General features: G+C 42.5%; 1 protein-coding gene across 12 annotated transcripts in view; it reads left to right on the top strand.

Annotated features, from left to right (window-relative positions):
- Positions 1–23,316, top strand: part of MAGI1 (membrane associated guanylate kinase, WW and PDZ domain containing 1) — a 1,290,512-nt gene that overhangs the window by 892,413 nt on the left and 374,783 nt on the right. For all 12 annotated transcript variants that reach the window (XM_078661551.1, XM_078661549.1, XM_078661547.1 and 9 more), the window contains one exon: positions 21,591–21,710. In XM_078661551.1, coding sequence (XP_078517677.1) covers positions 21,591–21,710 — 120 coding nt within the window. The remainder of the gene's footprint in view (positions 1–21,590; positions 21,711–23,316) is intronic.

Raw genomic sequence — 23,316 nt, 5'->3', positions numbered from 1 at the left:
ATTCAGTACCAAGCTTGATAAGCTAAGATGATCTGACATTAGGGCACCAATTGTCCAAACCGATGCATATGTACATGTTTTTTTTGTGGTTTTTTTTTTACTTTCTCTTTTTCTTTTAAATCTCTTTGCACTTTAAATGTTTTTCTTAAAACGTTTACCTTTTATCAATTTACTGTTTTTTTTACCATGATCATAATATGCTTCGCTTTTGTAAATGATTTTAGGTAATCATACAATAAAGTATTCATTCATTCATTCATTCAATATTACATATCAGACACATTCATCCATTAAGGATGATCTGGATGTTATAGGATAGGATACATAACCTACACACCCTTGGGATGCATATGATATAAGCGCTGCGAGGCCTCCGGGTAGTTATGCGCTATAGAAATGTAATTTTTCATTTCATTTCATTTCATTTCATATAGACCCACAAGGGGATGCAGATCCTGACCTCTACACAGCACATCCATCCCCACCAGATGATGGTGCAGCTTATTAAGATTTATTAGCTAGAGCTACAGCGTACCACCAAGTGCCTTTACATAAAGACCCAAAAGAAGATGACTTCCTTTTTTAGACCCTCACATCTGCACAAAGGGGTTCACAATATTTACCCATGCTTAAAGGAGTTTTACACCACGCAGATGTTTTTAAAGATCCTACACAGGCAAGAATTATAACTCCAAGTATAAGGCAGCACCATCAGACCCCATATACATCACAGGTCAATTAACATCTGACTAATTAGTGGTTGCTAATGCAAAAAAAGCCAAACTTGCAGACTACAGGAGATGCACCTCCCCCAGACAAAGAATCCAAGTTAATTGATGCAACTGGTAAATCGGTAGCCACACAATCGGCTAATCAATTGCGTACAGCCAACAGTCAGGCCTTATTAGCACGTTATGACAGAGCACACCGGGACAAGATGGAGGGGTTCCTCCAACATCTCCCAGAGGAATGTAAATAGAGGGGGTATGAACTAGTTGATGAGGGGAAAGCTCATTACATATAATTCCATCAAATATGCTCTGCCGATCCAGCAGCAAGAGGAATTAACACAAGTATCCTCTTGCGCAGACATGCGTGGGTGGCTCCGTGTATCAGGTTTCAAAACGGAGGTTCAACAGGCTGTCCTTAATCCACCTTTCGACGAGGAACACCTTTTTGGACCACAAGTAGATACAGCATTTGAAAAAATTAAAAAGGACACAGATGATGCACAATCTATGGGTACCAAACAAACACCCTCATTTTGTGGGTCCTTTTGTCACCCCAATTTTAAACAAGTCACAAAAGCTGCACCAACATATACCCCCGGTACACAATATAAAAACCAAGAACAGACACCATTCTCTAAAACCTTCTACAAAGGCAGTTATTGAGGAAATAATTTCAGAGGTCCTGCAAGGGAAAATAATACCCACACTGCAAACACTTCCTCCAAACATTGACTCTCTTACTATTCCCTTCTTGAGGAGGACCGTATTACGCTACCTTCTTTTATTCAGGAGATTGTTGTATATCTGTTATGAGCTACCATATTCTTGTGAATGGAATAATGCCGCTTTAAGTTTAAGAAAGGTCCCAATTATTAGTCATTTATGTGTCTAAAGAATCATGCATCTCCTTGAAGACCTTCTCAGACTATTGACCAGAGACAGGAGATTCCTTGGCTATAGTTACTTTACTTTGAGTACAGCTGTGGCAAGAATTACGACATCACTGGACTATGGGCATCAATAGAAATGAAGATAGAGCTCTTCTGTAATTGTTTTCTCATAGTGTTGTGGTTAATTATGTAATCCGTACTTAATTTATAAAATTGTTCAAGACCATTGTGGCAAGTCAACCGCACATTTCAAAATGCAGTTAGTTAATGTATGGCCTGTAGTTGCCTGTCTTTGAGCCAGATGCCCACAGCTTGGATATTATAAAATCGCTCAAGAATGGAGATGCAACATTACTTTATCTCAATTTGAACGGACAAGGTAAACTTTTACGAGATTTACGAAAGGAGTCCATAGCGCAATAAAAAAAAAAATCAGTTGCTTGTATCAATTTGTGGAATCTTTAACAGCTATAATAATCCTTTATTATACATCTCAGAGGGCAGCAGCCAACATCTTTCGTTCCAACATCACGGAACTTCCACAGAGCAAATGGTGCTTCTCTTAATTTAATGTTTCGAATCTGTATTCTGGTCCAAAATTCAGGCTATTGCCAGATATTATAAGTGCACAGTTTTGAGGAGAAAATATCTATTGATTCTTTAAGGTCCCAAATACCATTAAGTTAATTCACTCTGAAGCGCCTTGTAGTCGCTGTCAAGGTAGCAGATGTGTGAGCCCAGTACAATGGCATAGTGGGCTGTAAGATACTTCAGACTTCATAAATTCCATGGCACGAGGTACTTATATTTGGCCCAATCTTTCATAGGGCAGATTTTGATTGTCTCTGGGGGCAAGGTAAATGTCTGAAGCTGATATGTATATGGATTCGTTTCTTTGACAGTGTAGTTTCTCAACTAAACAGAATGCCTGACCAAATTAAGCTGTGCTAATCGATGGGAGATCTTCTGTGAGACAAAGCCTAGAGGGCTCATCTACTCATTTGTCCTTGAACATTTAGAACCTTGTCCTACTTCCAAGGCCAACTCCCGGTGTTTCTTACAATCTGTATTTACATAATAGAAAGCAGGCCCAACCTGTTCCTTACACAGCACCACCACTAGGTGGTGCCAAATAATGTTTTCCCTTTCCCCACCCTCCATGATTCTTTAACTACAACCTGCTCCTTGGATTGGAAACTAAAGAGGGACCCAGCAAATGTCTTCTTGGAGGCTGTCGCAGACTGATATTTAAGGCTGAAAACCAGCTGCTCCATTGGTCTGTAATTTGCACATTCCTGGGAGGATATGCCAATGTGCATCCTTATTTATTATTGAACAGTTGGCTAGTTTCAGTTTTATGTACTAAAGTAAATGATAGACTCTTGGTGCGATGAGTTCTTTTGACACACTCCATTTTACATGTCGGTTGTTCTGTTCCATTGCCTGTGTTTTCTGCAGAATGTGAATCACTAGGCCAGTGGTCGTCAACTGTTTTTATATTGAGAGTGCCCCTTTACGAAAAAAAAAGTTAGATCGGTGTCCTTCCAATGCCCTGCCCTTATTCTGTAACTTATTTTATAGAGCACTTCATACTCCAGTTTTTCCTTCGTAAGTGCGCAAAAACAGAATCTGCAATCGGCTAATTCAGTGGCACTCCCATGACTGGTGGGATGCTGTTTCATCACACTATGCGAAAAGTGAAAATTTGCTAGCAAGCTAAAATATAACAGCGGGGCCTTGGGGGTTTTCCTCCAATAAGTATAGACGAAGTAATATTGGGTGCTGTTTGCATGCAAAGGAAACTGTTTCTGTGAAATTGTGTGGGGGAATCATATCTTGAAACTGATGTGTAATGCTTTTCTTAACCGTAAATAAGGTAATCTTTAGTTGAGTGGAGGAAGCGAGGGTGAAAGGTGGCTATTTAGCAACAAATGTTGCAAAGATATGGGTGTATTAAGTTAGTCTTTTTTTAGGTAGCCTTTTTAGCATTTCAGTGATGTTTACTTTTGCCTTTTGTTGATACTTTTCTAGTCACTAGCTTTTGTTTTTAGTGGCACCTTTGAGGTGTCGGAGGCAGCCTCTTTGCTCCCCGTACCAGAGTCTTGCTCTCATGGGTGATTTTGTTGAGCCCTACCAAATGAGGAAGCCTCCTACAGCAGAGGTCTCTTGGTATAGTCATGAAATTACCTCCAACTTCTATCAACCCCTCAATGGGACGTCAGAAGCATTAGTTGCATCTTTGTGTGGGCACATTCAAGCTGAGATGATTTTCTTTTCCACTGGTAGCTTTAGAGGACCTTGCCCCAGCACCATTTGTCTGGCCTGCCTCCCTTACCCCCAACCCATTCGGTCCCCCCCCCCCCAACTGCTCAATGTGGGTAGGCAACACAAAACCACACTTCACATGCCACACACAACATACATGTGTCCAGCTACATTTCACTGCAATGAATTTTGGCTTAAAATGTTTAAATCTGTCTGTGTGTATGTATGTAGTTTCATAACACCACAGTGGTAGTTCCCACTGTGTAGTTCTTATTAGGACCTAGTTACGGTAGGAACAGTGTTTTTAGGTTTGCTAATACCTTTGGTGCCATAATGAATCTTCACAAGACTTTCCACAAAGTTCACCCACTTCAGTGCCTTCCTCTAAAGGGTCAGGATGATCCGCCATGTGGGTACGGAGAAATAAAGAGGGGCCCTAAAATGCAATTTCCCCATGCAATTTCCAAAGAGATTCTTGAATAGCACTACAGCCCAGATGACTGAATGGAGTTACATCATTTTGTCAGAAAGCTAGATATTTACCAAGAAAAGATGCTGTTTGTGATTTGGTGCAAATCCGTTAAGTAGTTTTTGAGAAATTATGGTTCAAAATGTATGTATGTTTAGACAATTGGCTTTGCGGGTCTCCATCGGGAGTCCCATGGGCATGCCCTTTTAAATAGAGCAATCTGATTGGGCGAGGTGGCCTTTATTGCCATTGGTTAGTAAGTAAGTAATTTTATTTGCACAGTTAATTAAAACCAATACGATACAAAATATGAATTAAAATAAAACACAATATAAAATCACATATGTTTAAAACCATCATAGTATGAACAATGATGATCTGTTCATCATAGTTATAAAATCGTATTTGCCTTTCTTTTATCACACAGTATTTGGAAGTAGACATAGTTTGTATTGCAGAACAGGATGGGATCAGAACGGTTCAAGATTCTAGTCCTGGCATTTTTTCCTCCACAGCCTTTAACAATTTTACAAGGCCGCAACTCAGTTGAGGGTCCTGAGATGAAAAACAGGTAAGTACTGCACTCCTTCGTGTACGTATCCCAAACCGAATAAAATGTTGTTTCAAAAGAAGTTTCCTCTCCTCTTGCATTTTCTCGCAAGAGCATAGTAGGTGAATCATATCTTCCTGCGAATGACCACATAGCCGGCATGGCAAGCCTGCTTTCTTTTTTAACCAGTGTGGGAAATGCTGAGTGCCATTGGCTGTCTGGCTGCACCCTTGCAATGCACAGCTTATGACTTCACATATTACTCACTCATGATTTGTTCTGACATCATTGGTAACATCACTGATATCTGAAATGATATCATTTATGACAAAAATGTATGGCGGCGGCATGAGTCATAGTAACTTCAGATAACTAACTGTGAATATTTCCTTTTTTTAATTCATTTAAAATGTAAAGTTTAAACTGACCTTGTCACTTAACTGTTAATTTAAGCTTTGCTTTTTTCTCAGTGACTAAAGAGACATATAAAGTCAGTTAACTATTTTACTCAAGTGTGTGTATGTATATATGATTTCTATATATAAAACGTGTCAATGTGGCCCCTACAGTTTTCTAAGTGCCTCAATTTGTCCCCGGAATTTTCACTGCTAGAGAAGCCACCGCTATTTTTCAGCTTGCATTTAATCATTTATGATTTCTTGGTACCATTTTCCTTGACTCTGAAATTAGAAAGTACCTTTCTGGGTATGCCTTTGGCACGGAATATCGTCCTTGTGCGACCCTCAAGTGTCCTATGCAAAGCCTTTGAAATGCCATCTGTCAACTGGGAGTCTATCCAGCAGATGGCTGCTCTTCGGGCAAGATGACCAGAGGGAGGCAGGAACTCCCTCTTGGGCTTTTTCGTTATTTTGTGAAATGTTTGTTCTGCAACACTCGCTCAAGTTCACACCATTGCCTGACACTCCTGAATGTAGCACGTGGGCGAGTAGGAACAAATAAATCACGTCTCCATCACTTTACATTTTTGTGTTCTGGTTGGCTCCTAATTTTGAGTTCTTCTAATTGTTTTGTTCCAGTTTCCGTTGCTTTATCTGCTCCGCATTTTTCTGTGGTTAGTTTTCGGCTTTCAGTGGTTCTACTTAAGTAACTGTGAGTTGAGCGCGCAGGGAATGTGGCTGGTTCTAGGCAGGGAAATGAGGGGGCAGCCTGTTGGAACAGAAAGAAAGCGCGCTAATGGACCATAACACGAGGACACAGGCGGAAATTAAAATAAATATATGATTGGATCAGGCACAGAAGTAAGTGATGATCAAGAAGTGGAACAGTATGAATTAGCAGAAGAAGAGCTGGAATTTAAATAAACAGGTGCAGGAGAATAATCTGTCCTTGTGCTGCTCTCTTCCATGCATAATGTATTCTGTGAGCCTGGCTCAATGCAATCAATAATTAAATATGCCTCTCCCTCGTAACCTAAACACAAAAGGTATCCTTCATGTGTCAAGACGACTGCCTTTGTGAGCAGAAGGGTAATGAGTGAGGAAAATTGTACGGTGCCAGCGTTGCAGCATTGTGGTGCGCAACCGCTCGCCAGGGCATGAAGGCACGGTAGGGGTCACCATTGTTTTGCCCAGTGCCCAAGTTTTACTATTCATAGAGGGTCTATGAGAATTCTCTACCTTTTTGGAAGTCATCTGTTTTTACCACCCCATGGGTGCTGCACATGCTCCGGAGCATGCAGTCGTAGCACAATACGCCAGCTGGAACACATGTTAAGGTTCTATGTGGGTTAAATATGTGCCTTGCATGAGTTGCTGTACACGTGTCTTTCCCCTGCTGCACACTCGTTTTTCAGGTGCATATTCCAATCCACCAACTGTGGTGGTATTGGTGTTGACACCTTGGCTCCTGTGCCCTTATTTTCCATTCTCGCCATAGTAGATCATGTTTATTTATTCAGCAACTGCTATGTGAATGTAGGCTTTTGTGAACGAATTGGAGGTATTTAACCTGACCCAAATTAATGAGCAAAATCCAAAGGATACTTGCATGCTTCAAAAGATGGGCAGAGGTCTCAAATATTCTGCAGATGCTGGAGAGGTACTTAAAAATAAGATTACCAAATCAACAATTGTCATCATGCAGACCAAGACTATTCAACTTTAGGTTTATTACTCATGTAGGTCTCAGTGTGGATGGGATGGGTCGGGACGTCTCCTCCATGCCCTGAGTGCCCAACTTCCTATGGAATTGGTGTTCTGAATCTTATTTTGGCCCTGGCATCACACTAATCTAGCAAGCGTGATGAGGCCTGCCCTTGATAATGTTAGATCCTGGCTGGACCTGTCCTATGACATGGGAAGGTGCACCAAATCTGTCCTCTTACCAGGCCGTAGCTTACTGTCCTTCTCCTGGGTACATCACATAAAGTGGTAGTGGCATTGTACTTGGGTTTGTGAATTTGTAGTGTGACCAGACGTTTATCTGTGCCAACTAAGTGTACAGTCTACTGACCCGCTCATGTAACGCTCTGTGAAACCCAGAATCTTGTACTGAAATTCTGTGTGCATGTTGAGTACGTGTGTATGTACAGTGTGTGTCACAAGTAGGGTAGTAGGGCTTTGTGTGCTATGTAAGTCTGAGTAATGGGGCCAGTGGGCATCATTTTGGGTTTAGCAAGGCACAAGATGGATAGCTTCTCCAGACTGTGGACGTGTGTTGCCTGCTGTCCTCTGTCCCAACGGTGGAGGCCTTGCTCCTGAAGGGAAGGAGGATGGAGACAGGGCTACCTTTTAGAAGTTCAATGAGATCCTTGTTAGCAAAAAGCTGTTGATTTAGTTATTCCTAAGCCCTGCCATTTGGTAGATGTGAAGGGTGTTACTGCACTTTGTTGTTCCTAGTGAAGAGGTTTCTAGTCTTAGCCTGTCCTTTTTGCCAGCCATGACCTACCCGAAGCAGTAATCAGACAGCCAGGGAACTCAAACTTCATTGTGCCCATGTTTTGGGTGCTGATGCTTGGATCCAATCCTTATGCTACACGCTATGGGAGCCTTCACTCTGCACAAAGGCTGTGTCTGAAGAGTAGCCTGGAAATATTTGAAAGAGAACTTCGTAAAACTGGTTCCGAACCATCAACAGAGGCCATCAACACAATGGTATGCAACAATGTGCTACCATTGAGCCATATGAAGGTATGCGAATCATGCAGTAGAAAGAAAACCGGTGCACAGCAGATAAACCTACAATAAGCCGCACATTTAACAGACTGCATGGACCATAGGTTGCATGTATTCCATTTGCCTGACTCTACCCCCACCGGGTTTAGATAAAGACTAAGTAAGGATCTCTTATTCTGATAAAGGCAGCCTCTTAAGAGGGAAAATTGCTTTACGCATCTGGAATCTGCTTCCCTTGGTGGGATATAAATTAATTTTCTTTCCACTGTTCCTGTAAACTAAGTTTTCTTTCTCCCAGTTGGCTCTGGGTAGAAGGTTACTCTATCCAGCTCACAATATAGATGCAATTAGACTATTCTTTCCTTGTAAACTATTAAAACAATTCAAATCATTAATTACCGAAAAAGCAAAAAGGCGAGGCTTTAATTTTGAATCCTGACTAAAACATAAACCCTGCTGTAGTAAAAAAGCAAAACCAAAGAAAATTGCTTACTGTATACATTGTATCTATGATATAAAAATGTTATGTATTGTGTCTTTAAGATATAAATAGCCCTTCTTCATGCAGTGCAAGCACACCAGAGAAAGTGTAGTGAATCACCTCATAACCAATAGCGTGATGTGAGAGCAATATACTCTTTTAGGCACAGCCACAGTCCAATCATAGTAGAGTTTATAAATCAGTAACAATAGGCCATTAGACATCCAGAACTAAAAATAGGACCGCACCAAAATACAGTGATATTTCATAAGAAGCTTTTGTGGTTTCCCGAAAGCTAAATTAAAATTACTTCTGAACCCATTATGTTTTTTGTCAATGAATTTGTGGGGCTGTCAACACTTTCTGAAAGCAACGTTCCACTAATCAAGAACATCTGCTTACAGTTGCTTGACTTATTAAAAAGTGCAGTGTCACCATAAGTCACTCAATTTAAATTAAGAAGCTTTTTATCTGCTCACTTCCTAGGTTATAGGCAATTTTGTCAGTGGAGATTGGGGTCTGTAAAACTTGCAGAACGAAGCAAGTTGTCGACAATCTACTTTGGCTAAATTTGGGGTTTGTGTAAATAGATGCCGGTATTAATTCAAATTCAAAAAGGCTTTATTCGATTTTTAAAAGCAAAATCCTAAAAGCATACATTATAAAGTGCCATAAACATTGAATATAAATTATACATTTGTAACATTCATCAATTTTAAAAACGTATTACACGGTACTTATCATATCGAAGGGGATTTAATCAAGTATATATATTCGTTTAAAGTTTAAAAACCTAGTATTCCAGAAAGTAAAAAAGAAAATTTAAAATGGGGTTAGTTTTCATCATCGTTACATTGAATTCTGGAACCTTATTACAAGTTTTAAAAAACTGGATACTGCATAGGTGACATAATCATTTTCTAACTGTTACAACTTAATGAATGTTGGCCTGCAGGTATGGATCCCCCAAGCCCTTAAAATAGGTTTCAAGAATACACCCCTTGGTCCCTGATAAAATTTGCAGAACAGTACACAATGGATGTTAGATTGGAAAGAAGTGTCATCACATGGGCATATTAGGTTTTCCCTTGACCAGTTGTTACAGTCTGGAAAAGTGATCAAGCGGAAAAAGGTGCCCAACCTAAAACGAGTCAGTAACATGCGGGCATAGGGGCTTGGCTCAGATAAAAGATACTGTTGGGGCCCTTCATATATGGTAATTTGCTGGTATCCAACCACTGTACTTTTAGCTTTTTCCAAGCTCCACCTCTTGTTAGCTAAATGGTCAAAAACCATCTTTTTTAGTGACCCTCTGGACACAACTTCCAAGCTTAAGGGCCTCGTAAAAAATTCCGGAGTCCCAATCTCAGTCAGCATATTTTTTACATAGGAGAGCCATTTTATATTGACTATTCCATCGAGTTTAAGGCAATCGGTAATTAGATCTATATTTAGGGATGTCTCGGGAGTAACCCATACCTTGTGCCACAGTAGTATAGGAGAGGTTTTTATAATGTCTGAAATGTATGGTAGGCCTACTTCAATGTGTGCAATATAAGTGGCTGTAGATTTGGGGGCCCCTAATAAGTAGCGAATGTACTGATTTTCGCAGTGTTGTATCTGTTGTGCGTTTTCAATACCCCAGAGGCCTGAGCCGTATGTAGCTGTGGAAACACATTTTGCTTTATAAATGTGGATCAGTTCTCTCACAGGTCTTCCACCTAATTTGGCCGCAAAATTGGTCAGAGCACCTATGGCCCGAGAAAAGGCTAGTTGTCTTGCGGTCAACGCTGCATGCCAGCTACCCTTCCTGTCAAAGTTTATTCCTAGGTAGGAGAATCTCTCTGTGGTCTCGATCCTTTTGCCATCGAGAAAAATTGGGCATGGTGCCCTCTTTGTCCCGAGGCCGCACGACATGGTATATGTTTTCGTGATATTAACTTTTAGCCCTCTATCTCTCATGAAATTGGTAAATTTAACAATAGCCCTCTGTAGGCCGACCCTAGTCCGAGACATGATGCCAGCGTCATCAGCATATAAAAGTATTGGCACTGGTGTTCCCATTATGGTTGGATGGTCGTGCTGTGACTCCCTAAGATGTTGACCGATGGAGTTGATGTATAGGGTGAAGAGAAGGGGTGCCGGTATTAAGTTAAGAGCAACTACGAAGAAACAAAAATAGTCACTCAGTGAGACAGTGGGTTTTCTTTAAAAAACACATTTACTCTGGGTTGCTTTTCTTGATCATGCTTTTCTCTTTTCGGTTCATGGCAGGAGGATGAGTTGTAAAGAGGCAACATCTGTCCTTATTTTTATGAATCCTCTTCTCCAACTTCTCCCTTGACATCTAAACTTCTGAGAATTGCAAGGTGGCCAAAGTGTGTGCAATTTGTTTGCCATCTCTGCTGTCTGCCTCGGATCTGATCATTTTAATGTCCTACTTGATATCTAATGTATCTGTCCAGACCTATTTTTTCCCAAGCTAATTAAAAATATATTGTGAGGCTGGGCTCTGCTCCAGAGAAGTATTATCACAGTGCATAATTTGAGCCGGTGGTTTCCGGTGCCGAGCACCTGCACTTAATCATCAAAACTGACACTTTTCATGAGCACCAGTTAAGGACACCTTCATTTAAGGGGAGGTTAAGTGATTGCCTTCAGCTCAACAATCCTGCGATTCTGGGCTAGAGACTCCAACATGCTTCACCAGTTCTGCAGCTTAGACCATTGCGGCTACATTCTCTCCCCACTTTCATGGTTGGTTGTTGGTTCTGTTTTAGGCAGCGCCAACAGGAGAAATGGGCAGGTGCAAGCTGCCTCCCGACGAGAGCCCCGGCACTTATTATTACTATATATATTTTTTTTTTTTTACAAATTAACCACTGCTCTATCGCCACCTGCTTTTGTCTGTTTTAATTTAGCCATTCTCTTACTATTTCAGTCCATGGGGGCACATTCAGTCGATACACATTAAATTATTCATGTGATATATGCATTGACGCTTAAAGTATTCATCTTTTATTTTTTTTACCAATCTACCCTTTTAGTTTAATCGTTTTTGTAGATTCATAACATTAAAGCCTGTCCTTTTGTCTTTGCCAGAGCCAGTTTTATTTCTTCCTAATCCGTTTATTGATGTCTCGAGAGATTCGCAAAAATCATAACCTGCTGGGGGGTTGCCAAGCTATCCTTTTTAAAGCATGAGACGAAACCTTTATTATAGTCATACTTGTGTCATAATTCCGCTTTATTCTAAGTGACAGTGCTGATGTAGAAATGGGTCTAAATTATTAAGAACGGACCGTGCACAGGGACACAGTTACTGCTTTTATAAAATGGAAAAAGGAATGATAACTTTGGCAGGTCTACTTGAACTTTGAAAGTGTGCCCATGCTTTGAATGCTGTGGATCTAATGTTGCCACCTACCCAGTATTTTGCCAAGGTAGCCGGTACTTTAATGTCAAAATGTATTTATTTGAAAAGTTTTATAAAGCACGAACATGACCCTTGCGGGTATCGGAGAGCTGTACATAGGCAGAAGCATGCATGAACTCAGAACAGTTGAGGTCAGCATTGTAAAACAACAAGGAGTAAACAATCAGTCATATACCGTACCGGGTAGAAGGCCCTACTAGTTCAGTTTCTCATTAGTGAAATAGATCCGAAAGGGCCCTAGAGTAAAATGGGTAAAATTAACATGAAAATGGCAAAAATCTGTATTTTCCCTGTTGTATGTAATATCAGACACATGTTAAAAACACATCAAAACTGATCTGGAGTGGGTTACACTGTTCCTGTGTGTGTGGTTACATTTTTTTTTAATGGAGGCCAAATTGAAACATTAACCAGCATTGGCATAGCTAATAGATCTCGCCTTTGGGACCTTATAAGTGTTTGCCGTGCAGCACATTATCCTGGGTGCTGTGCTGCCAGGGATTGAATAGCTATACAATTACTACACAATGGGTCATGCTGTCTGATTCAAAAATATATGGTTACTTGACAGAGAAGTGGAGAAGTGTGGCTCAATGGTTAGAGTGGCAGACCCTGATGCAGAGGTCTAGCCCGGGACCAGGGTTCAATTCCCCGCCTCAGTGGGTCTTGGGCTCAAAATTCCACGGACCTGATAATTCTCGCCTCGGTGCCTATTCCAATCATGGAGTCCCACTCTGCAACTCTGGGCAATAGCTTGCTTAATCTCCACAACGGCCCCCACAACGCTAAGGATGCCTGGCCTCCACCTTGGGGGTGCCCAGGAGTGGACACCTCACAGGGAAAGCCAGGATGGGTTCCACAGCGGTATTCGTACAAGCGCCTTGAGACCCTTGCGGGTGAGTAGTGCGCTATACAAGTATCAATTTACATTTACAGAAAAAGTATCAATCAAAATGCACAGTTTAAAACATTTAGCAAAAGATGCCAATGAGGGCCGTCTCTGTGCTGTGATTGGCTCTGAAACCCAACTCTGCAGGGTCGAAGAGGAGGTTGGTCTCGAGGTAGCAAGTGAGGGGAGTGTTGAACAGTTTTTCTAGGACTTTGGCGAGGTATGTTAGAAGAGAGAAGGGCTTGTAGTTATTAATGGTTGTCCGGTCAACTGAAGGTTTCTTGAGGAGAATTAGCATGGTGGCATTTTTCCAGGTGTTTAGGAAGGTGATGGTTGAGTGCGAGAGTATTGAGGTCAGTGCCATGAAGATGCATGGCTCGCAGAGAAGAGGGGGCTCCAGATTTGATGGCTCACATGGTGTTGGAGCCCCCTCTTTCCTCAAACTCCCATGAAATTTGGGATTGTTCCCTTCACTCTACTACCCTGTGAACCATAAAGCCTGGTGGTTTCATGAATAATTGTATGTACACTGCCAGGTTGGAGAAAGCCAAGAATAAAGTTTGTTGTTAAAGTCCACGACTTGGACGTTTGTGGCTGACCAAGCCATTGTTTATTGTACCCCCGCAAAACATTGCTGTCCTGCCCTAGTAGTGAATCAGATACTGTCGGAAATCTGTGATTCTAGGTGATTTTTGATTGTATGAATGTCTATCTGCAATCATTGGTATCCACTGATCCTTAATTGCGAACGAGACCAGTTAGTAGCCAGAGTGCTTCCTGTGATGCTAGTTCATAGATTTACATGCACCATTCTTATGATAAACAAAGACAACTTGAAGTCAAACTGTTTATAGGTCATCAAATTTATTTTGAAGGCACTATTCAGACCCCCTGTACAATGTTATTTTTCTTGAACACACTGATGCCAAATATAGATTGCACCTTGCCAGTGCCCAAGAGAGAAGAATGCAAGATTCAAGGTCTTATTTAGAATGGGTTGTATTGGGGCAAATACTGAAAAGTAGTGGAAAGTGTGTCCACCTTATTTGGAATGCTATTTACATCAATCCACTCTCAATATGGGACATCTGCCACTTTTTGGCAGGTGTACTGTACTGCAGTCGGCCGTCTATACCTAAGTACCTAATTGTATTCTACCCAATTGCTTTTGCTGAATTCGGGCAAGCGTAGAAACCTTTGAGCCGCAAGCAACAACCTTTATCTGCTAATCTGACTTTGTTTCCTGGTTTTGGGACTATTGTAGTCTTAGACTTTGTCCTCTTGTTGCTGTCATAAGAGCATCTTTGGAAGAACCGGACTGTCCAGCAAACCTTCCACCAAGAGCTGATGCATGTGATAATTTCAAGATATCCCAGTTCAAGTGAAATGGAAAAAATCTAAATGAGATTCCTTACATTCAACCCGTTTTTTTTCACTGAGTTTTATATAGCGTGAACTTGACCCGGTATAGAGTATCAGAGCGCTTTACATAGCACCAGTTGCGTCACATGAGGACACATTAATTTTTGTGAGGCACGGGTTGATTAAGTAATTTGCACAGAATCACAGGATGTTCAGCGTCATTGCCAAGACTCAAACCCGATTCCCCAGATTTGAGATCGACCGTCCTAGCAGTTAAGCCAACTCTTCTCCTTGCCGGGCATACTCCAGCCCCTGTGTACCTGTTTGTTTTATTAAAGCACCAGCCTCTGAAAGATTTATTATTTTTATTATTATTACTACTACTCCTTTGAACAAAGAAACTGAAGCGGTAAAAATACATCTAGGCCAATGCCTGAGTTTGCAATCTAAATTAATAGAAATGTAAGAATTTTCTAAAACTACAGCGGTGTTCAGTGGACCTCAAGGAAAGCGGTGGATCATTCCAATTATTTGTTCATTAAAGGCAAGCCTACCAGATTGCATGTTAATAATTGTGTGGTGGGCTTTGGGTAAAGGAGCAACTAGCTCTCGGAGCATATGCATCCGCTGAGGAGGCAATTCATGCATCCATCGGTCGGACACTGTGGTCCGAACCAAAAAGAAGCATAGGACAGGCCTGTTACTAAGCTGTAGTCTAACAGTGGATTTTGAAAGTCAATTGGTGCTGTTCTGGAGACTTTATTAAATATCTGCAGGTGAAAGCTTATTTCTGCAGATTTTTGGATTCTCATTCGTTTGATTCTCGTTCGTTTAATTAAAAACATATCCACCCTCGGCAAATGCTGTTTCATTGCAAGTAAACCGAGTCATGGTGCAGGTTCTTGCCTTGGACTTTAGGGAGAGATGCAGTTTATGAAAACCACAACTGCCACTGAGTTGCTCTGGCCAGCAAGGGAAAGGTCCTGTTGAAGGAGAGATCTCCCAGTTCGTTACGGGGGAGAACCCTCCCCTATTGTTGCCAGTCATTACATCTAATGCTCTGAATCCCCGCGGTCATTGGTTTGGTCCTTCTGGTACTGGGGCTGGATGATATAGTGTCTCATCCTTTGCTGATGGCCAGCCAACTTTTCCGTTTGAGTAGAGGCCTCTTTGTCCAGGTGGTTGAAAAGCCTCCTGCCATTAGCATAAGCAACGGCAAAGTAGTCAAAACACATGATGGGTCTAATGTAGATATTAAACCACTCGGGAGACCGAGAAGATCCCTGTGGGACCCAACCATGCAAGGTGATGTTCTCGAAGTCTCCCAAGAGGGAAGTAAAAAGCTGTATAAAGCATTAAAAAGTACTTGAACCATTTTGAACCCTGTGTTCCTGAAAACGACTACATGCACCGAGTGGCCCCGATTTTGTGTTTGACAGCAGCAGGGAGATTTTCGTGCCCTTGCCTGGATGAAAATCTTGGCTATTGACATTTTCAATTTTCTGTGGCCAAGCTGCCGCACGCTACTATACCGCTCTCAAGGGTATCGTTGATATTCTTGGAAAACATGCTCTTCACGCTTGATTTTTTTAATGGTCTGTTTCACGCTTAATATAGTGAGGACCTATGACCAGAAGACCCTTGTAACAAGCTTCTTTTTAAAACGTTCTGCCCTTCACAGAACCGCAGTCCCTTTCCACACCACCCACTTGAAGCTCCACTCCTTGAACACGCTGCAATCGTGACATTTTGTTACATTTTTCCAAGGGCAAGAATAGGACGTCAAGAATGCTCATTTCTAGTCTGTCATCTGCTGCTGCCTGTGTACATATTTTTCTAACTAAATGTGTCCATGTATGTTCTAGATCACTACAGATTCTGTGACTGACTCTTAATTGGATGCGCCTTTGACCCGCCTGAATACATGAGTTCGTGGTTGTCTAGGGAGATGTACGTTTTTTGTGTGTGACTTTTGTCTGCCTTTATAGCTAGCAGAATATTGTTGGCGGCATCTATTTCATGCCATTGTCTGAAAGGTTTTTTCTTTTTTTTGTAAACGAATCCTTGTGACTGATTTAGTGGTCGAGATGTATCCATGTTCAATAAAACATGGACCTTCTTAAGATCTATTGGTACTTCTTTTCCTTCTCGAAGTGTGCAGTGCACTAGGAATATCAGATTTTTGCAAAGTCCTTATCAACAAGCTCAGAACATCTGGTGCAATCTACTGGCATTAGATAAATTGTATCGGTTGAATGAATTGTTGCAGTGTCTGAAACCCCAAGATGACATGAAACAAAAGAACGATTTAGAATGTCTTTGGTTGGTGAGTCTTAGTGAGTCAGGGAGCTCTCACTGATTGGCCTCTTTAAGATATATAAATGTTGCATGAATGCGGGGCCCTAAAATAGCGTTTGGTCTGGGTAATACTGACCCCCACCAATCATGTAATGGCCCTACAATACGCATTCCACTTATCAGGTAATAGGAAAGTGTCCTACGTGGCTGGCCGCTCTGTGAGTTGACCTGCAGGTCAGGAGTTCTAGTCCACGTGAGGCCCAGCTCTACCTTCCATGTTTAAGAATTGGGTAAATGGCATGTGATTAAGTAGAGGAATCGTAATACCGGTTATTTGTAGCGCTTATCAATGGCATACGTGTACTATGAAGCTTTAGGTACAAAACAAGATATCAGTATAGTTTACAGATCTGACTGGGACATAAGATATGCCTGACCAACAAATTAAATGGGCCCCATTAGTAAATCAAATCGCTAAAAAAGTGGCCCACGTTTGCAAATCATGGCTGGTTTAAACTTGTAAAGACATGTTTCATAAGTGGTTTGCAAGGTAGGAGCGTTTACATGCATTTTTGTTTGCTGCGGACATGATTTGTGGTAATACCATAATACAGGTCCAGTAATAGCCAAACAAACAGCCAGTACACTGATTTGTGAGACCAGCCCTTCGGTTACTGCCAGGTCGCCCTACAAACCAGTCCGACCCTAATAGTTACGCCTATGATTTGAATTGCCTGCTATATATTCAACATGTTTCTCCTCTGTGTTGTAAACATTGAGCCTGCTGCATTTCCAGTATCACAAGTGATGGGCCAATCTGTCAGTTGCGAACCATTTAAAGCCCCTGAATATTTTATGTCTAAGTGCAAGTAATTCTTAAATCTAATGTACCTGTTACACAAAAATACATTGCAATAAGTTGTATAGATTCTCTGGCATTGGGGGGGGGGGATGAATGTACTCCGGGAACCCATACATTAGGGGACCCATACATTATTGGATAAGCTGTGGGAACAGAAAGTGCGTGGAGTCACGAGGAGCAGAGACATGGAAAGCATAGTCGGGCTGTTGACTTAAACATGTATTTTTAAAGACACTGAAGCAAACCAATTTGCAAAACTTGATAGTAAATTTGTTCTGCCTTTCTTAATTGGTTGCAAAGAGTATGCATTTTAAAGTATTTTACGGGGTTAGGGCACCTGTTTCAGATCTTTGTGTGCCCAGTCATTTTCAGGGGTTAACCACAATGGTAAGATGACTCTGGTGGATACTACACATGCTGGTGAAATCAGTTTGTCTTCTCAGTTTGACTTCTAAAGTTTCATAGGTGTTTTTTTTTCCTGCTGCAAAGTACTTATTGTAAAATGTAGATAAGGTAGTGTATGTAGGCTGGGCCTGTGTTGTATAGAGCTACGAAAGTGTCTGTGAGGAATGTGAACTGGACTAGTTTGTTCGGTGGGAGCCATTGGAGCTCTCTTAGGTGCGATCTGATTAGCGTATTGCATTGTACATTGACTGTAACTGGCTTCTAAGTTCTGAACGTATGGAGTATTCTGTTGCATTGTTTGCTAATTCTGACAGACTGTTTCCATAGTCCAGCGTGCTTATGACGAGGGCGTGGGTGATTGTTTTGCTGGGAGTCATTTGAAGAATTTGCTCAGTACCTTCAGAGTGTGGAAGTAGAAAGCAGTGTCTTTGTTGACTTTGGGTTGTTATGTTGAATTGGTTGCCGATTGCAATTTTGAGGTTCTTAGTGTGAGAGGTGGGGATCAGATCATGTTGGAGTTCAGCCGTCCACCACATTGAGTCCCACAGTGCTGGGTTCTTCCCAAAGTTCTGTTTTATCGATGTTTAGTTTGAGACAGTTTTTCATTCAGTCAGTGACTTTGGTTATGCAGGCGGTGAGTTTGGTCCAGGTATTGTTTCATCTGAGAGGTAGCAGAGTGTTGTTAGCATAGGGCTGGACAGTGAATTCCTGTGTGTGGATGATGCTGGCAAGCGGGATAATTATCCATCGAGGAGGGTTGAGCTGAGGAAGGATCCTTGCGATACTCCACAGATGTGGAGCAGGGGGGCGGGGAGGATGGTCACACTGACTCTGTGCTCTTTCTGTCAGCAAGGAACATCTGAGTTAGCACTGAACTAATGGTTCAATTCCTTTGTCAATTATGCGGTGGGGACAAGGATCTGATGGGCACCTAAGTTAATGGACTGCATGATTGGGACGGTTTCATCCATGGAGATGGCGGGCCCTATGGTCCGCTCCCAACAAAAAAACGGCACCATGCAGGTGCCGGAGGTGTCCTAGAGCCAGGTTAATTGCACCAGGACAAATTCCGCATAGTTCACAGGGGCCAGCCTGGATCCAGTTCAGTAATAGCTGCTGCATTATGGGTCGAGCTGTATCTACTCCACTCCTGCACTGCTAATGACCATAGTCCTTCAAGAATCACCAATGAGGAGCAGTGACCTTTTAAGGGAGCAGCAGGAGCTTCCAAGCTCACATTCATTTGAAGGATGATTTTCAGAGTCCTCAAGGAATAGTTTGCTATCCATTTGTTGAAAATCAAAAGGAAGCTGTGCATTTGAATGCAGGAGCTCGTGTGAACATAAATAACATTTTGAAAACGGTGTTTTCCATTATCATTATGTAAATGTTCTTAATGTAATGCCGGAAAAACATGCCACTGTAGCTTTTTAGTATAATCAAGGGAGAAAGGATCACTTGTCCTGATCAACCTTAGGTCTGCAGGATGGTTGGGGGGATTTTCTGTCCCAATATTAAGACCCTCAGGCACGTGATGGGTATGGTGGTGTCTTAAAGCGGTATATCTTGATTCTCCGCTTATATCTCACGTGTGTGCATAATCATTAGGTCTACTTAGGTTATGCAGCCTCCACCAGGAGGTATTTACCCAAGGTTGGTGCAGTAGTGAGCCAGAGATAAAAAGACCAAAAACCAGGGAGACAAAAATTTAATAGATCTGGTTTTGGGTCTGGTAAACTCAATAGTAGTGCATCCGGTTTTACTGGTTTATGAGTTACAGTTGCACTTTGAGTAAAGAGGGGGTTAAAAGATTGGTCGACATGTTTCTGCCTCAATTGCCTTATTTCTAGGACTTACGGGCATTCATCAGGACCGTGAATTAACGTGCAAAAAAATATAATACAGTGTTCAGAAGTGAGAAGAAAAAGGTTATTGACCTGATCCTATGTCTTGGAGGTCTTATGGTACCTCGCGCATTACTTATGCACACTTCCTTCAGCCGGTAGAGATATTGGAGCGGGCTATTGCGCCTCGTCCTCAGCTTGCTGTTGTGCGCGCTGCTCTGCTCATACCGAACCGGAAGTTCGGTATGAGCAGAGCAGCGCGCACAACAGCAAGCTGAGGACGAGGCGCAATAGCCCGCTCCAATATCTCTACCGGCTGAAGGAAGTGTGCATAAGTAATGCGCGAGGTACCATAAGACCTCCAAGACATAGGATCAGGTCAATAACCTTTTTCTTCTCACTTCTGAACACTGTATTATATTTTTTTGCACGTTAATTCACGGTCCTGATAAATGCCCGTAAGTCCTAGAAATAAGGCAATTGAGGCAGAAACATGTCGACCAATCTTTTAACCCCCTCTTTACTCAAAGTGCAACTGTAACTCATAAACCAGTAAAACCGGATGCACTACTATTGAGTTTACCAGACCCAAAACCAGATCTATTAAATTTTTGTCTCCCTGGTTTTTGGTCTTTTTATCTCTGGCTCACTACTGCACCAACCTTGGGTAAATACCTCCTGGTGGAGGCTGCATAACCTAAGTAGACCTAATGATTATGCACACACGTGAGATATAAGCGGAGAATCGAGATATACCGCTTTAAGACACCACCATACCCATCACGTGCCTGAGGGTCTTAATATTGGGACAGAAAATCCCCCCAACCATCCTGCAGACCTAAGGTTGATCAGGACAAGTGATCCTTTCTCCCTTGATTATACTATATCCTTTGGAAAATGAATGGATCAATATTCCATCTCCCCCACTTCTGATTAGAAGACTGTAGCTTTTTATACACAGGCGTATAGGAAGAACATAAAAACTGCTGCACTGGTGTTACCCACGCATATCTCTTTGGAAAGATACTGGTTAGAGGCCATCTATTCATCTCACTTAGATGTTTTGGTTTTCATCCTCTGTTAACACAGTTCTGTTTTTATGTTGCCCCCTCATTACCTTTTTATTATTTCCAGTAATGGTACTGAGACATGGGTAGATTATTGCCAGCTAACAATAGAAATACTCTTGGATTTTTGTTTCAATGACCTATAGGCAGAAGACATTTGGGCTTTGTGATTAGGACGACCCCAGCATTTCTTGGTGATGAAAGTAAAATCTAGGTTTCAGAAATAAGAATGCTATTTTCCCTGCACAACAGGAATTCTGCATTGGGTACATATATATGGGGTGCCACTCAATCCCTTCTTAGATATTCAAGCATTTCGTGGAAGAGGGAATCAGATTGTTTTCTGATGTACCTGTGTTGCTGGAAATGGGGAGCCTGGGCTTTTTTCCCTGAGGACTAGTGTATTGGATTTGATGCAGGGCCCTTTAAGAAACCTGTTCCTTGTGGTTGTGTTAAGGTATGGCAATGAACTATTATGCACAGAGCCTCTGAGCAAGCAAGCTATTTGATGGATGGAGTTTGAGATCTGGTCCATGATGTCTCTATAAATCGGTGCTTTGTGGCAATCAATTTTAACATTATTCCTGCTTGGATTGGAACTAGTACTGGTGCTTCATGCCTGGAACATTGTGGGTATTTCAGATGTGACTGATCTTTCTGGTTACTTCCGTTAGATTTCTTTTTTGTTTTGTTTATCTAATAGTCGTGTAGAAGATGATTTGTTTCCTTGGTAGTCACCCTAGGTGCTTTAAACAGTGGCTTAGTTTTGCTACACACTATTGTGAGGACGGTTCTTGCATGCAGTAAGGTATGATTATGTTTGTATTGTTTAATCAAGCTAATATGATTATGGTTACGTTATGTAAATATAATTATTGTTAATTAATTGTTTTGTTTTCTCTTTTAGGCACAACACGCCCTCCCCGCGAAGGAGAAGTGCCTGATGTGGACTATCAGTTTCTGAGTGTCTCAGAGTTTTGGGAGCTTGAAAAGAGTGGAACTCTGCTTGAAGTTGGTTCTTATGAAGGTATGATACATGGTGTATGTGTTCCACAGCCACATGTTTTAACAGTCGCTGCCAAGTACTAGTGTGTTTTTTAGGTCTCGCCTGTCGATGCGCATGCGCATCGAGCAAGCGAGACTATAGGGGCTCATCCAGACTTTATCTAACTTGCAAGGAATCGTGGCGATTCCTTGCAGTGCCCGTGACTTTTAAGCTCAATGCGCATGTGCATTGAGCTTAAAAGCGCGTGCACATGCCCCCAGCCGCCTGCCTTGCCTACTCTCTCTCACAGCCTCCCCCAGCTCCGCCCCCTCACTACTTGATTGCACGGCCGCTAGGCCGTGCCTCCCCTACTCTCCTCCCCCCTCCTCCTCTCCTCCCCTGCCTGCCTGCCGCTAGGCCGTGCCTCCCCTACTCTCCTCCCCCCTCCTCCTCCTACTGCCGTGTCGCACCTCTCCCCTCTCCGCCCCCTCCCCTGCCAGCCGTGTTACGGTGAAAGGCTTGTTTGTTTATTTTACCCGCCGTGTCTCTGCTGCTTCCCCCTGTCCTGTCTCTCCTCCTCTCCCTCTCTATACCCTCCCCCTCCCCCCCACCACTCCCATCAAGTCCCTCTGGCCCTTCCCTCCTCCCCGGACCCCTCCTCCCCTGCCCCCTCCTCCCCTGCCCCCTCCACCCTTTCTTGTTGTTACTACGTAAATGGTAGTCTGCCAGCACCGCCCATCCTAGGAACTCCAGCACAAGCTTCTCCTGCCTCCGCCCAGAACTGTAACCAAACACTCAGCACAAGCTTTTCCCAATTCAACTTCAGACCGCCCTCCGCTTCACTGCCCAGAACTGTGTCGGAAGTGCGGGTCGGTTTGTGGCATATTCACCTTCCACCTCTAGCAGTCGCAGCACTTCTTACAGAATTCTGCGAAGTCGCTAATGCATCCAGGTGTTTCTTTTTCTGCTCTTACCTGCACGTTTGTACAAAGTAGGCATAGGACAATTTGGTTTGTATCCAGGTGTTTATTTACGTTGACAACTTCCTGCCGCAGATCTTTCAGTACGTAAAGGAAAGCCCCTTAACCCTAGTTATCGTAAAATGCATATCTCGCCCACCCAGACCTCTCTGCTATTGGTAAGGCGCGTGTCAGGGTTCTCTTTGAGCTCTCTAAAACAAAACATGATAACATGCGCCCAACATAAACAAAGTCTACATGCTTTAACAAACAGGACTCAGGGATCCGGGGTCACACATACTCCAGCTGCCTTTTGTCTCCGGCCAGCATGTGTTTGTGGGGGCGGGGCGATAACCTCCTGTTATCTCACTGGCTGTGTCTTATAAAACATATACACGCACATTAACATTTAGAAACACCTGGTAGGGGCGTAAAACAAGGGATTTTTCATTTGCATGGACCGGCAAGCAGAGTCAGGAATAGAAGGGGTCGAATCAACAGAGAAATCGACACCATGTTTGGCTAAAAGGAATGTCTCACCTCACCATCACCCACCCTCAACCCCTCATCCTAACTCGCAATAACCCTCCCTCACCCTCACCCTCACTCACTCTCACTCTCACTCACCCTCAACACCTCACTCACCCTCAACACCTCACTCACACTCAACTCCTCACTCACCCCCACCA

Source organism: Lissotriton helveticus, chromosome 9 (assembly GCF_964261635.1).
Source record: "Lissotriton helveticus chromosome 9, aLisHel1.1, whole genome shotgun sequence".
Classification (NCBI taxonomy): domain Eukaryota; kingdom Metazoa; phylum Chordata; class Amphibia; order Caudata; family Salamandridae; genus Lissotriton; species Lissotriton helveticus.
The sequence above is the reverse complement of the archived record's forward strand: the minus strand, read 5'-3'. Positions and strand labels throughout refer to the sequence as shown.